Raw genomic sequence first — 15,406 nt, 5'->3', positions numbered from 1 at the left:
CTTTGTGCGAATTAGTCGGAGTGCAGGGTCTGAGTCTGGGTTCATCTACCATTCCACCATGAGCTCTATTTTCACTGTAGATGAATTTTATTATTCCTTAATATAATTATCATCTCTCCTCAACCCAAACATTGATGATTATGTCAATTGTGAATGACTGTGAATAAATGCCTTATTTCAGAAATAGGCTAAGAAGAGAGAACTGCCGTCAGTGCATAAAAGCAGGGCTTGAAGAGCCCCTAGGTTGAGGAACTGTTTCCATTAGATCTTGTTTAACAAACAGTTAATATCAGGAATGGCAAGATGGTTTTTCCTCTAAAGACAAGGAGGGCTACCTAAGATTCAGAAAATAGGTAGTCATATTATTTAACAATGTACTCTCTCTGTATCCCTAATTTGTCAACACCACCACCTTGCAACAAAGGACTTGGGTAATGAGATCATTGTCCTAACATTTTCTAGATTGAGCAACACACTGTGACTGATAATTCGTTTATTTTACATGCATTCATACTTACAGCATTGGAGTCCCTGAATAGATGAGCAACACCTCAGATTTACAGAAACCTGCATTAGTTTAGATGATTTTCATACTCATGTATATCCTCATAAAATCACAGTTAAGATCTGTAGGAAATAAAGTGTGGTAGGAGACTTCCCAGGGTGATGGAAGATAATCAGAAACAGAACTATGTCTAGGCAGGTGAACAACACTTCAGATCTGCTATTGAAAAACCAGAAAATCTTGAACTCTGCTAAAACCCACTTTTAAGGTCCTGTCTTGAACAGCCCTCTACCTCTGTCTCTTGCATATATTCCAAAAGTGAATTGTTACTTTATTTTATATAGTTCTTTTGTGGGTACAGTTATATTTATAACTACTCTCTCAACACAGAGTGCCTTGTTTTGTTAAGTCCCCTGGTCTACAATAGTAGTCACACGTTGGTTTCAAAGGACTGAGTTTAAAAGATACTGGTACCTTCCCCGTGCTCCACCTCTCACCTGGCCAGGGAGGGGCACGCTCAGCCCTCCCACCGGTGACCTGAGCTTGCTGGGCGGAGAGAGCTCACACAGAGCCAAGGTGAAGCAGTCTTCTTGTTCAGCTGGACATCTGCTCTACACGCTGCTTCTACACATTTTTTGACCTCTCTGGTTCCCATGCTGAGTTCCTGAGTTCAGGGCACTGTCTCCTTTGCTTGGCCTGTCTAATGGAGTGGTAGTTTAATAAAAGCTTGTTTACTGGAACTGGGCTTCCTGGTGGCTCAGATGGTAAAAAGTTTGCGTGCAGTGTGGGAGACCCAGGTTCAATTCCTGGGTCAGGAAGATCCCCTGGAGAAGGAAATGACAACCCACTCCAGTATTCTTGCCTGGAAAATCCTATGACTGGAGGAGCCTGACAGGCTACAGTCCATGGGGATGCAAAGAGTCAGACACAATGAACGACTTCACTTTCTTTCTTTTCTTACTTGAACTGGGCCTTCGTCCTCCATGAGACATGGCCCGAGACAGGCACTGAGGAGACTGGTTGTACTCCAAGCCTCTTCTTTCCTCAGGATCCTTAAAATGAGCTTTGATTCCAGGATTTACCAACCAATATTCACCCTTACCTTGGTTATAGTGGGTATATATTCACCCACTCTGTGGGTATCAGGGAGACACTAAATAACAAGTGGCTTATGCCTAATATTAAGTTGATGATTATTTAAATACTTCTTTTACCTTAAATTAATGTTAGCAGATCTTTCCTGCAGAAACATACTTAGACTGAGGGCTACTAGGATAACAATTCTGCTCTTGCTTTTTTCTCCTATTTTCACTGAGGTTGATGATCAGTGTTTTGAGTCAGGCGAGTGGTGTGGGTAATACTTTCTCGGTTTCCTCTGGGCTTCCTCAGAAAATGAATTGGCAGCCACCACCACCATGCTCCAGGCTGTGGGCCTGTGTGGCAGGGAGAACAGTACATCTCCAGTGTGGATGTTCATTGCACACACATTTGGGCTTCACAAACGTTAAGCAGAACCTGCAGAGACCATTCTCTGGTAGCCTCTGACTCTAACTTCTCTTGCCCTGGGCCACACCTAGACAAGGGTTCTTAGCTGGTCAAACAGGTGGAGCAGAGTGGACTCAGGCAACGTGGCATCCGTCAGAGCACAATGAAATGTCTTGTCTTTCCAGGCTCCCTGACAGCTTGTTCCCTCTGATACTGGGGAGGGGGGGTGGTGGGGGGCGGGGAGGAGGGAAGGAAAAGAGGACGCAATTTAAAACAGTACCAAGGCCGTCTATTTCAAGACTTAAAGATGTTGGTTGCACATATATCCATTTAAAATTATTTTTGACACGTTCTCTGCTTAATTTATTCATGAAAGGAGTATAAGAAAAAAAATGAGCTTAACTTTTAAATGGAAACTTTAGGCTAAAAATTCCTCAATAATTTGGAAAAAAAAAAGATACAGTTCACTATGGAATAGCAAGAATACATGCCAATGTTATACCATTCCCTTCAAAAGAAGAGATATTGAAAGACTGGTCTTTTGACCTAAATTAGCTGTCACCCGAAAAAGAGTGCTATTCCTTCCAAATTTTCACTAACAATAGAGAGGAAAGGAATGTTAATCCAGCATTTACAGAGATCTTGTCAAACAACCTACTGCCGAACTTGGTGCTAAAGACACAGAGAGGAAAAAGGCCTGTTTCTGGCCCGTGAACTGACACTTTACAATCCCAAAAGTATTCCTATTTAGCTCTTAAATATGTTTTTACACTTATTTGTGAATACCAATTCCAGATCACAGGTTCTAGAGTTTGATGGATCCAATGCAAACTCTGCCTCCTTTATTCTCACTCCCCCTTCCCGTTGTGTGACTTTTTTGGTTCCCTTATCCAAGACTCAGCTTCTTCAGGCTTGTTGTTCTCACTGAGAAAGCAGGGTGTTTCAAACTTCTTATGTAAAAATATCATTTTTATAAGCAATAGCTAATCTTTTGCAAAGCATTAACTTTGTAAAATGAAAAAAAAAGAAATACTAGAAAAAAAATAAAGATACAGAAAAAAAAAGAGAGAGCATACTGATCTTACACGTGGATGTTGTGGCAATTTAAAATTATAAAAACATTTCCAAACACTCTCATCATGGATTTATCTTGCCACAGAGTAGTAACACACAGCCCACCATGGACCACATTTACTAAACCACTGTTATCTGAAGCCAGGCACAGTGCTTGGCATGTGCTAGACATTCATCTATGCATCCTTTACATCTCTCTTTTTATATTCTAAGAGTTCTCTAAATAGAACCATAGATTATCCCTGTGGAGAACTGATCATGCCTCCTTGGACTTATGTTGAAAGTGGAGAATATCATTCTCAAGCCAACATGACAGAGATGTACTCTTCTTTCTCTTCTTTCCACTCCCAATCATCCCTTAGCCAAAGGAAAAAGCCGAGATTGCTAAAAAGACAATAGAGGACACAGAAGGGACCTCTGTTTTTATATTTAGTCAAGGTCTCTGACAACCTCCCCTTTGCTTAGTGCAACTCTCTTCCCTTACTCTTGGGGTTTTGCTGAGGCTGCCGGCCCCAGGACCCAAAAAGGTGTGTGTGAACATGACTCAGTTTTGAAATTTGAACTGAAGGTTTCAAATTAGAAGTGGAGGAGCCAAGAAATCACATTCTTATAGTTTGAAAACAAGGCATATCCTTTATCTTTAGTTCAGATTGAAGGATGTGGCTCTATGGTATGGAAGAACCTGAAAGAATGAGCCAACATTCAGACAGAAGTCGAGCCCTGCGATTGACAGAAAATGACTGCACTCGGGAGCTGCCTTGAGTCCCTGGTCCAAGAAACTCCGCGGCCCCAGCCACACCTGGGTTTTACATGGTCTGGTCATCAAACTAATCAATTCCCCCTTTTGGGGTTTCTGTTTACCTCAACCAAAGAGTCCTCACTCATATTGGCAATCTGAGAAGTCAAACCACTAAATTCAGGAACGTACTTGCGCTCAGTTGAGTCCAACTCTTTGAGACCCTATGGACTGTAGCCCACCAGGCTCCTGTGTCCATGGAATTTTCTAGGCAAGAATATTGGAGTGAGTTGCTATGCCCTCCTCCAGAGGAATCTTCTCGACCCAAGGATCAAATTCAGATCTCCTGTGTCACTTGGATTGCACGTGGATTCCTTACCACTGTGCCACTGGGGAAGCCCAACCAATGGTTACTACCTGGAAGCTAAAGGCTCTGGAACAGAAGACTTAATCATCCTGCCAAAGTTAAAGCACCCATCACAATTGGATAACTCCTCTCTTACACTCTTTTTCACTCCCAAAAAGACACAAATACTAAAGTTCAAGTTTCTACATCTCACGGTCATAACGTTAAATCTTCCCATCTAGATCACAAAAGTATGTCATAGCATAATTACCCATTTCATGAACTGCCTTAGATTCCTGCTCTGAGAAGTTCTTCGATATATATATCATTGAAAACATTATTTATGTAAAAGTGGAAATATACATTTTAAAGGAAACTCTGCTGATATAAGCTGGAGCCTGCAGGATTACTGGCAGGTTGGCCCCCCTTTTGCATTTTGTGCAATCCAACTTCTAAATTCTCTGGAAAATAAACAGGGAAGACTTCCTGTAGTAATTTCCCTCCAGATTAGATCTGAGAAAAAGATACAGGATTCCAAAGAATGTGTTTCAATATACGCATGATAGTTATGGAGAAGAGTGATTGCCTCAATCAGTATTTAATAACAATTACACAAGCATTCAGAAATGGTTGTTTTAATATGTAATATCACTTTATATAATCTGTCCACTATGTATGTAAGTAGAAGTCTTGTGAGAAGGACTAAAATTCTATAGCTTTTTAAAGATGTTTGGATATGTCAAAAACAAATATGTGAAGGAAATTCCACTTTTTAATAAAAGCCTCTCTTTTCTCTTGGGTACAAAAGAAATGAAGAAGTAGAGTGATCGCTTTATTATAATACATTAAATGACTAAGGTGAATGATGCACCAAAGGACACTGTTTCTTAGGAAAATCACAAGCTAAGACGACAATTCATTGACTGGTATTTATATCAGTGTATAAGGGAGCATATGAAAAAGCAGAGACATTACTTTGCCAACAAAGGTCCATCTAGTCAAAGCTATAGTTTTTCCAGTAGTCATGTATGGATGTGAGAGTTGGACTATAAAGAAAGCTGAGTGCCAAAGAATTGATGCTTTTGAACTGTGGTGTTGGAGAAGACTCTGAGAGTCTCTTGGACTGCAAGGAGATCCAACCAGTCAATTGTAAATGAAATCAGCCCGGAATATTCATTGGAAGGACTGATGCTGAAGCTGAAACTCCAATACTTTGGCCACCTGATGTGAAGAACTGACTCATCTGAAAAGACCCTGATGCTGGGAAAGACTGAAGGCGGCAGAAGGGGATGACAGAGGATGAGATGGTTAGATGGCATCACTGACTCAATGGACATGAGTTTGAGTAAGCTCTGGGAGTTGGTGATGGACAGGGAAGCGTGTTGCAGTCCATAGGGTCACAAAGAGTCGGACATGACTGAGCAACTGAACTGAACTGAACTGGTAAGGGAGCAGCTAACACTTATCTCTATTATAAATTTATGTTATTAGTTTTCTTGGTTGTCTTTTGGAAATGATTGCATTAATCCATTTCCCTACTAACTCACATAGAAAACCAACTCACATAGAACTACAGCCTGATGGATAACTATATAGGCTTTGCAGGCAAATTTCTGGGTTTCAAAGACATACCAGTTGTGTGACCTTAGATGAATCATTTTACTTCTTTGTGCCTTAGTTGTGTCCACTGTAAAACAAGGAAATAATGGTCTTCACCTTACAGGGTTATTGTGAGAGCTCGATGAAAAGCACTCAGCTCAGTTCCCAGAACACAGGAGAGGTTCAGTAAGTGATGGCCACTTGCCTTTAGCCTCTGTTATTACTTTTTTAAAAGCCACTACATGTGGCATGGTACAAGGCAGACCCAAAATGAACGTATTCTTAACCTCAGAGACTGATGAAAATGAAAGTGAAAGTGAAGTGAAAGTCACTCAGTCGTGTCCAGCTCTTTGCGACCCCATGGACTATACAATCCATAGAATTCTCTAGGCCAGAATACTGGAGTGGGTAGCCCTTCCCTTCTCCAGGGGATCTTCCCAACCCAGGGATTGAACCCAGGTCTCCCACATTGCAGGTGGATTCTTTACCAGCTGCGCCACAAGGGAAGCTGATTTATACTTGTATGTATTTAACTTTCTCATGTATACATGTGTACCTCCCAAACGCTAGTTTGGCCCCTGGAATTTCCCATGAAATGTCCTTCATTTCCATTTTCCTATATCCAAATGCTACCCAGGATAATAAGAAATTATCTGTTCCTCTGTTTGCATAATATTTTATCTGAAAAGTCCCTTCTGGATCTTATCATTTATCTTACCAACTCTTTGTGTATTTTCTTTTTGCCCCCACTAGCCTATAAGCTTCTGAAGGGCAGCATCTGAAGCTATTTTGTATTTATGTCTCCCACCATCCCTAGGATAGTGTCTTGTAACAGGAAATGTTCCATGTAGAGTGAGTAAATACATGAACATATATTTTTAAACATAGCTGGACGTTTGTTATGGAAAAGAAAGAAGCTATTTGATTACTATTAGCAAAGACATAAGTGGGAAGGGAGTAGCCTTGCTTTTGTTTTCATGTATAAAATAGCAACCTACTCCAGTATTCTTGCCTGGGGAATCCCATGAACGGAGGAGCCTGGTAGGCTACAGTCCACAGGGTTGCAAAGAGTCAGACACGACAGAGCGACTCCACTTCACTCACTCACATACTAGGCTATGTATGTTTAATGATCATGTTTATCAGGCACTGGTTTCAAACACTCTCAGAGGGACCATCTTTTAATTATAGAGACCTCTAGTTTAAAATTCTGTGTGTGTGTGAGGTTTTCAAGTAAGGTGAGAGGCACTTTACCAAACCTACTGAGTTGTTATCATCATTTGATTTGACTATACTTAAACTTATGTGCATAATAAGCTAAAAATTTTAAAAAGTTATAAAATCATAACATAGTATAATATGTACAAGAAAAATTCCCAACAAAATTTTTCATCTTTGTTCCATCTCATATTTTTTACCTGATGTATCTGAGAATATATATATATATATATATATATATACACACACACACACACACATCAATACTGAGCTTGAATAAACAGTCATAAACTTGTATTAACCATTCTTATAATAATGACTTATTGAACTCCAACTCTTTGCAAAGTGCTAAGCTAGGTGCTCTGAGAACTATAATATTAATAAGATCTCTCCTCCCATTTGAAGAACAATACATCACAGAAGAGAAGACAAGCAGGTACATAAAAATCTTCAGAGTATGAATTTATTTTTTCAGATGTTCATTTTCCCTGTTTTGAGGAATTTGTTTAGTAGTAGCAAGTGCCTTCAGCTCTAAATGGGAAGGAGGATTCAGAGGGAGATGTGCTCCCTCTAGCATGGGTCCTCAGGGAGGACTACAGTGGAAAAATTAGGATTTCAGGGAAACCTGGAAAATAAGATTATAATAGAGCTAAAGAAGCTCAAAGGGGTATTCAGGGTTTACAGAACAGTGAAAGGAGAGGAGAGACCAAAAGTCAAAGGAGGTCTGCATCTGCTTAAATCACATGCTGGAAATCAGTATGTGAGAGGGTGGAACTGGTAGCAGTGAAATCAAGTTAGAAGGCTGGGAGCCTGTCATGTGTGCATGCATGCTCAGTCGCTCAGACATGCCTGACTTTGCGACCCCGTGGACTGTAGCCCTCCAGGCTCCTCTGTTCACGGGATTCCGTGACCGAGTCAAGACAGTGTTTATGAATATACACAGCAGTGGCTGGCAAAAGAGATTGGAAGGATGTTAGAAGAGTATTTTCATAACCCTTAAGAGAAGTCACCAGAGCCTAAATTATGATGAATGTAAATGGTGGTATGAAGGACATTTCCATGAAATCTCTCTGAACTTCACAAACTAAGGAAACATCTTGAGCAAAGGATATTTCAAGCAATTTAAGTACCTAATGCCCAGAAACAGGAATTTAATAATGCATTGTTTTAACTCATGCTGTTTGACTATCAGAGTTGGAAGAAAACTTAGAAATCATCTTGTCTAACCTAACTTTACAGGTGAGTATGCAGGTTCAAAGAATTAAGTAATTTGTCAAAAATTACAAAGACAGTGAATGCCTGGGTGAAGATACCAAAACTCAATTTCCTCAATCCTAGGATACCAGCTCCCCCCACCCTAGTTAACATGTGTATGGTTTTAATTGTTACTTCACCAAAAGTATACCTGAACCACACTTTATTCTTTTCTTATACACTGAAGGCCCCATTTCATTTCCTTGGCTATTCTTCCAAGTTCTTGAAAACATGGTCCTCTCTATGTGCTTCTACCCACTCCTTTGGCTACAATATCTTTATGTAAAAGCATCCAGATCTAAACCTCTGTCATGATCTTTCTCCTCACATTGGATCTACACTGGACATCTTCATCAGAGTTCCAAAATAAAGCATATTCTTTCCTCTGCTACTCCTTTAACATTCACTAGTTGAATTAATGGATCATCTACTTAAGACAGGCTAGAAGCTTTGGAATCACCTTTTTAAACTTTAAAAAAAATTTTAATTGGAAAATTGCTTTGTAATTTTATGTTGGTTTCTGCAGTACAACACCACAAATCAGTCATAATTATACACATATCCCTTCCCTCCCTTCCCTCCCCTCATCCCAGTATTCTAGGTCAGGAATCATCTTTAATTCCAGTCTCCCTTATCATCACCCTAAATGCCTCCTGAAGATACTATATCCTTTCCATTTTCCTGGCGCATACACAGCTGAGGACTACTACTGTACTTATATTCTAATTGGAGTCCCTGCCAATCATCTCTTCCACAACCAATCTGTTTTCACAGTGCCTTTCAATTACCTTCCTTAAATATACATTTGATCCTAGCATAGTTCAAGCTCTCTTGACTTCTTGAGTTAAACAGGACTCCCAACTGAGGGGCTATAAACTTTTTCTATGAAGGGCCAGATAATAAATATTTTAGGCTTTGAGGATCATACTCAATTCTGCCATGGAAATACTACACATAATACACAAAGGATAATCATGGCTGTGTCCAATAAAATTTTATTTATGATTTTTGTGTGTCATAAAATATTATTTTTCTTTTTTCCTCCCAGTCTAAAAATATATATAAAAAAAAAAACATTCTTAGTTCATGGATCACTTTAGAAACAGATGGTGCACCAGATTTGGCCTATGGGCTGTAGTTACCAACTCTGTCCTAACTGGTTTTCTTATCTCCTACATCAACTCTCCAAGTTCACTCTACACAGCTGTCTGAGTCGGGATCCTAACCCCAAAAGTTGATCATGTTAGAAGCCCTGATTAAAATATTACATTAAGAGTAATCCCTTATTCTTGGAATGGCCAAAATTCCAGAACATGGCCCACAAGACCCTTCCTCTGGTCCCTCTCCCTCTCTTGCCAAACACCTAAAGTGACTGTAGAGTCTACATTCTCTCCCAACTTAACATCTTTGCATATATTGTTCCCTCTACTTGGGGTGTTTGTCCTACCTTTCTCTACTTTGAGGACTCTTATTCCTGAACTCAGAAAGCTTTCCCTATCTCCTTCACCTCCACTTAATAGAATGAGACAGTTCTCTTTGCTATGTGCTTCGTGGCAATCTTAATTTCTCTCATTACACTGTCATCACACTCTACTGTAACTGCATATATGGATCTGGCTCCTTTGTAGAATGTGAACAACCTAAGGATAGGAACTGAGTTTTTTTTTTCTATGTCCAGGGCCAACCAATGTATGTAAAAGATAGTAGGTGCTCAATAAATACTCATTAAATAAGTGAATGATATATTTACTAATTGAGTCCTTCAAAAAATGTTGAATTTCTATTTTCCATATTTAAGTCCAATTAGATAATAAAGGGAAATTCCAAAAGAAGTGACAGGTTGACCTATAAATTTCTATTCATTTTAAAATTTTATTTGCCCTAGAAGATTTGAAATCCTTATTTTAATCACTGTTTTAAAGCATCTTTTTCATATTTAATTTTAAACTTTGTTTAGAATATGACACTGAAAATATTTAAATTAAGGCTAAATGAAGTGTTACCTGTGTGAGATTTATTTATTTCAGCTAAAAACAAGATATATGAAATTTCTCATCACACACTTGAGTATATAAATCAATAAAGAATGGTGAAGGGAAGGAAATGCTAAAAAAAACCCAAATAGTGTGTCAGAAATATTTAGTCCAACAAGCAAGTAATTTTCTGTGCAAAACAGAGATATATACAGTTCCTTTCATTTTTATTGTCATCTTTAAATTTATGAATGTGGATTTTATAAAACATGAACATAGACTAAGTGTAAAATGCTTACAAAAGAGTACTGCATTTAGAAAATAGATAATTAAGCTTTATTTTCTATAAAACTAAGTTAAATTTCTGTAGACTTGGAGTAAATAAAGCTCAATAGAAAAAGCTTTCTATGGAACCAAGCAAAACCGTTTTTCTTAAGAACAAAGGAATTAGTTACCACCAGTCCATTTTCAGCAGTTGCTGCATCTTAATATGCTCTACTTGCAAGAAATGGATCTCGTCAGACAGTACAAATTGATATAGCACAGGAAAACTCTCTATGGACTTTGACTTCAGAAATTAACTCTCTGAATAAGACAGAATGGCAAAGTGGGCAAAAGCAGCATTAATATTTATTTATTGAAGCTCAGCCACACTGAGACATTAAAAGCTGTCCTATTTCTGTGGGTTAGTAGTACTTAGCACACAAATGGTTGGTTCTCAATAGAAGTCTGACAGAGAAGAAAAACTATTAAATATCATGATCAAGCTAAATTCTGAAACTTCTAAGATTAAATAACCATAGGAACTTTGTTAACATTATGTTCTCACTTCTATAGTGAAATACTTTAAATGGGCATTAAAAGAATGGCTATTATTCTGCAGTATTAAGCAATTTTTTTCTCAATAAAGTGTTTCAACTATTGGGATTTTTCCAGATATCACATGTGTATAAATAATTTTTTTTCTTTCTTTCATTTTTTTCCTTTCTCTCTTTCTCCTCCTTTCTTCTCTTTTCTTTCATTGTTTAAAAGGGAAGTTGGCAAACCATTTGGAATATTATCATAACAAAATGTTTTTAACAAAGTTTGATTTTAACAGAACTAGAGGCATCTTAACACTAACCGAAAACTTTGGGAGGTTCAACAACCTCTAGAATATTTTTTTCTCCAAATGCAGGCTGTTCAAGTGGTGCTTTTCTCCATCTGTTATCATACCGTGCTCAGAATTACATTGTCATATTTAATGTAAAAGGGATCAGTCCCCTTTCATAGTTTAAATTCAACATTTTACTATGATTAGAAGACCAGTGTTTTTCCAATTTATGAATAAACCAGATTTTATAAACTTATGTAGGTATTTAGACAAAGTTCTCTCTAAAAACTGAAAAACTCTAAGAATTGAACAAACCCAAAGGCTTGATCTGAAAACTGAAAAATTGTACTAAAACTTGAAAGGAAAAGAAACCATTTATATGGTACTGTGAAACACCTACAACCTCAGTTTGAATTTTTCTCTGTGTCTGTATATTTATGCATATTGTGTATGTTTTCAATATAACTAATTTCCCAATGTTTACTACCTAAAATGTATTATCGTAATTTAGGGCTGGGCTATGTGTTCACTAAAGTTTTATGACAATGATGCTCTCACATCACAATATCTCATGATGGAAGTGATGTAGTTTGAAAGCGCGATGGTATAAGCACGGTTATAGTAATGGTTTAAACATGAACAGCGTCAGTCAGTCCCATGTCTAACTCTTACACCTCCTTAGGACTCAGGTTGCTTATTTTGTAGCTCTGCCACCTCAGTTTGCATCTTAGGATGTCTTTTGTTTTGTCTCTTTCACCACTGACAGTATCTCACTCTTTTCCTAAATATATTCCTCAGATACTTCAGTTCAACATTTTTATTAGACATAAAATTAACAGGAGAGGTAGTGGCTGTGGTAGAAGAAATATGTCATTTTGCTTATATTGATAGAGAATCACCTAAATATTTGAGCATTGTAGATGAAAGGTTTTGTAATCTATCAGTAATTCCCTGCCACACTTATCATTCACATGTCTGGGTGTTTTGCTTACCACATCTCCACTTTTCTTAATATGCCTAAAACTGTGTGTGAATTGAATGACTAAGACTTAACTCTAACAACTGTTTGGAAGCCTGTGGCAAAAATCCGAGGGATGAAATGGGTGCTGCGGTGCATAATGGGATTAGGCAGTACCTGGTGAGGTGCAGTTGGTGCTCGGAGTCGCCTAGCAGTTCTGTCAGTTTCAGGCACTCCTCTCTGGCCCGGGCTGCCTTCTCCTGCTGCTGTTCCAAGCGCTGCTTGCTTTCACTCAGCTCTAAACTCAATTTCTCTATTTCCTTAGGCAGAGAGAAGAGGGTGAAGAGTATCACTATAAAATATATGCACTTTAAATCAAAATTATCTCATTTTTATTTTTGCCATGAATTTCAATATGATGAAAAATTATTAGAAAATTTAGGCTAGCTTCCACTTTATGACAAAGGGAATTAACCCAGCCAGAAATGCACATTAGTGAGGATTTTTTGGATCGTAAGATGCAGTCTAATTTTAAAAATGAAATGATTAAATGAGCATAGTCAAAATGGATAATCTGTGCTTTGAATCTAAGGCTCAGTCTCTTTAAAAAATAATACGAACTTAAAAAGTCACTACTTTTTAAATATAACAGTTTTGTTTGTGAGATAAGATCAGACATGTGCAGTGATTTACATCAAATGTGAGACTTGATTTTAAAAGACACATTTATGGTTACATTTGGATGTTTTGAAAATCAAATTAAATGGTAAAATAATTTAAGATATCTTTTAGAAAAATATGAGGTGTAAAAGAAGACATCAATACGATGCACAGTATTATTTGGAAAAAAATACTTTAGGAAAAAATAAAACATGAGAAATTTCAAGCATTTGAATGTATGACATTGCCAAGCTAAAATAATATTGCATTAAAATTGCATTTAAAAGGCAATAAAACCACTCTGAGATTAATAAATATAAACATCAAAATATATAAAAATCTATAATAGCTTATTCTTTGGTTTCAGTATGAAATTATACTTTCTTACTGTAACTCAAATATTTCAAAGCAAAAGTACTTTACATAGAACATGGTTTAAATAATTTACACATTAAAGTACAAATATTTATTTATTATAGAACATCCATAATTTTTTAAAAAAAGAAAATAGAAGAGATAAATATTCAGGCCACTAAAACAAGAAAAACAAAATAGGGGAAAGTAAAGACTGAAATATTTTCAATTCAGTAGAAAGCAAGAAGCAATTTTTATAACAAAAATGCAGTCCACTCTTGGAAAAAAAAACATGTCTAAGTAGAGTTTTAAACTTAGTATTTAAGTACATTTCAAATTTCTTCATGTTATGACTCAGTATTCTGAACAATCTACAACTACACTGAATATATCAGGCAGGATAAATTGTTTATTTTTCAACATTTATTGCACTACAAATGTTCAGTTTATCTCCATCAAAACTGTACATTACCATATAATAAAACAACATATAAGCTATTTTTTAAAAATTATGTAATAACGAGCATATTGCTTTCATTCATAATAGATTTTCTATATCTTTCAGATTAGATTACTAAGTGAAACTGATTTGTTTAAAATATTTTAAATTGTTAAAGTTCTATCAGTACATTTCTATCTCATTATGCAATATAATTAAAAAGATAGAAAAACATAAGAGAAAAGCCTAGCCTACTAAGTTTGATCTAACATTTATGAAATTAACAAAAAAGCAAAGTAGAACCAGAATTATATGTTAATTTTAAAATTACAAAAATGTATCCATTAATTTTTTTTTGCTCCTGCTCATGCTCAGTCACTTCAGTTGAGTCTGACTCTTTGCGACCCCATGGACTATAGCCCGCCAGGCTCCTCCGTCCATGGAATTCTCCAGGCAAGAACACTGGAATGAATTGCCATGCCCTCCTCCAGGGGATCTTCTTGAGCCAAGGATCAAACCTATGTCTCCTACATCCCCTGTGTTGCAGGAGAATTCTTTACCACTGAACCACCAGGAAATCACAAAAATTTATCCATTAATATTTTTACACAGTGCTATATGCAAGAAACTATGCTAAATATTATGATGGACTCAGTTTTCACCTTCACACTCAGGACTTAGCAATTCAGTTGAGTAAATGAGACAAACACACACAAAAAGACAACCAAAATACCAAGCGTGTAAAAAACAACAAATGGGTCTTAGAGAAAATCTGTGCTTCAGTAGGCCAGATTAAGGATATACCAGCATGGGCAAGAAAAGTGGGAAAGAAGGAAAGGCCACATAAACTCATGGAATGATAGATTAGACCAATTACCAAACATTTTAAATTCTAGATTTATAAAGCTGTATTTTTCCTTACAGATAATGAGGAAATAATGATTTAAACAGGTATGCAACATGAGAGAAGCTGAGCTTCAAAATACTGGATTAATGTGTATGATCATTAAGACAGTAGAGACTGGCAGTAGTAGTAGACCACAAAAAGATGGTTGCAATACTCCAAATATAAGACGTAGTGACAGTTAAGACAGAAATATAAAGAGAACATGATGAGTATATGTAAATAAAAGGATAGATATCAGAAGATAACAAAGATGACTCCAGAATTTTGAGAGGACACTACACAGTGACAGAAATAGAAGATGTATAAAATTCTAAACTTCCTTCAAAAGAAAAGGTGTAACAATTTTATAAGTACAGTCCAACAACAATAACATATGTAACCTTATATTGATAATCGGGTTTTATGTATAAAGTAGCTGCTTTCTTAGTCTCATGTAATAAAAAGTCAGATGCTGCACTGAAATCCAGTCAAACCTAGAGATAAAGAACATGGGCTCAAGGATCAACACAAATCAGGGCTCAGACACAGCGCTGGCACTCTCCAGCTCTGTGACCTTGGACAAGTCACTCAACTCTTACCAGTTTCTTCAGTCTAAAACGGGAGTGACAACTCTAGAAAGCTCCTAAAACTACTGGGAAGACAAAATGAAATGGTGAATACTTACCAGAGTGCCTAGGATATAGCAAGAGCTGAATAAAAAACAGCTGGTATCATTACTGCTGATTTTTCTCTACCTTTCAAGAAGAGCAAAAATACAAGTAAAGGAAAAAGACCTGCCTAAGGATTTATGGGTATCCCTGAGCAC

General features: G+C 37.1%; 1 protein-coding gene across 11 annotated transcripts in view; it reads right to left on the bottom strand.

The window, feature by feature from the left end:
* SDCCAG8 (SHH signaling and ciliogenesis regulator SDCCAG8) overlaps window positions 1-15,406 on the bottom strand; it is a 247,112-nt gene that overhangs the window by 99,548 nt on the left and 132,158 nt on the right. For all 11 annotated transcript variants that reach the window (XR_006272696.1, XM_043486065.1, XM_043486066.1 and 8 more), the window contains one exon: window positions 12,419-12,561. Coding sequence is in view for 10 of the 11 variants with exons in the window: in XM_043486065.1 (XP_043342000.1) it covers window positions 12,419-12,561 (143 nt within the window). In the remaining variant the exon portion in view is untranslated. The remainder of the gene's footprint in view (window positions 1-12,418; window positions 12,562-15,406) is intronic.

Source organism: Cervus canadensis, chromosome 13 (genome assembly GCF_019320065.1).
Source record: "Cervus canadensis isolate Bull #8, Minnesota chromosome 13, ASM1932006v1, whole genome shotgun sequence".
NCBI lineage: Eukaryota > Metazoa > Chordata > Mammalia > Artiodactyla > Cervidae > Cervus > Cervus canadensis.
The sequence above is the reverse complement of the archived record's forward strand: the minus strand, read 5'-3'. Positions and strand labels throughout refer to the sequence as shown.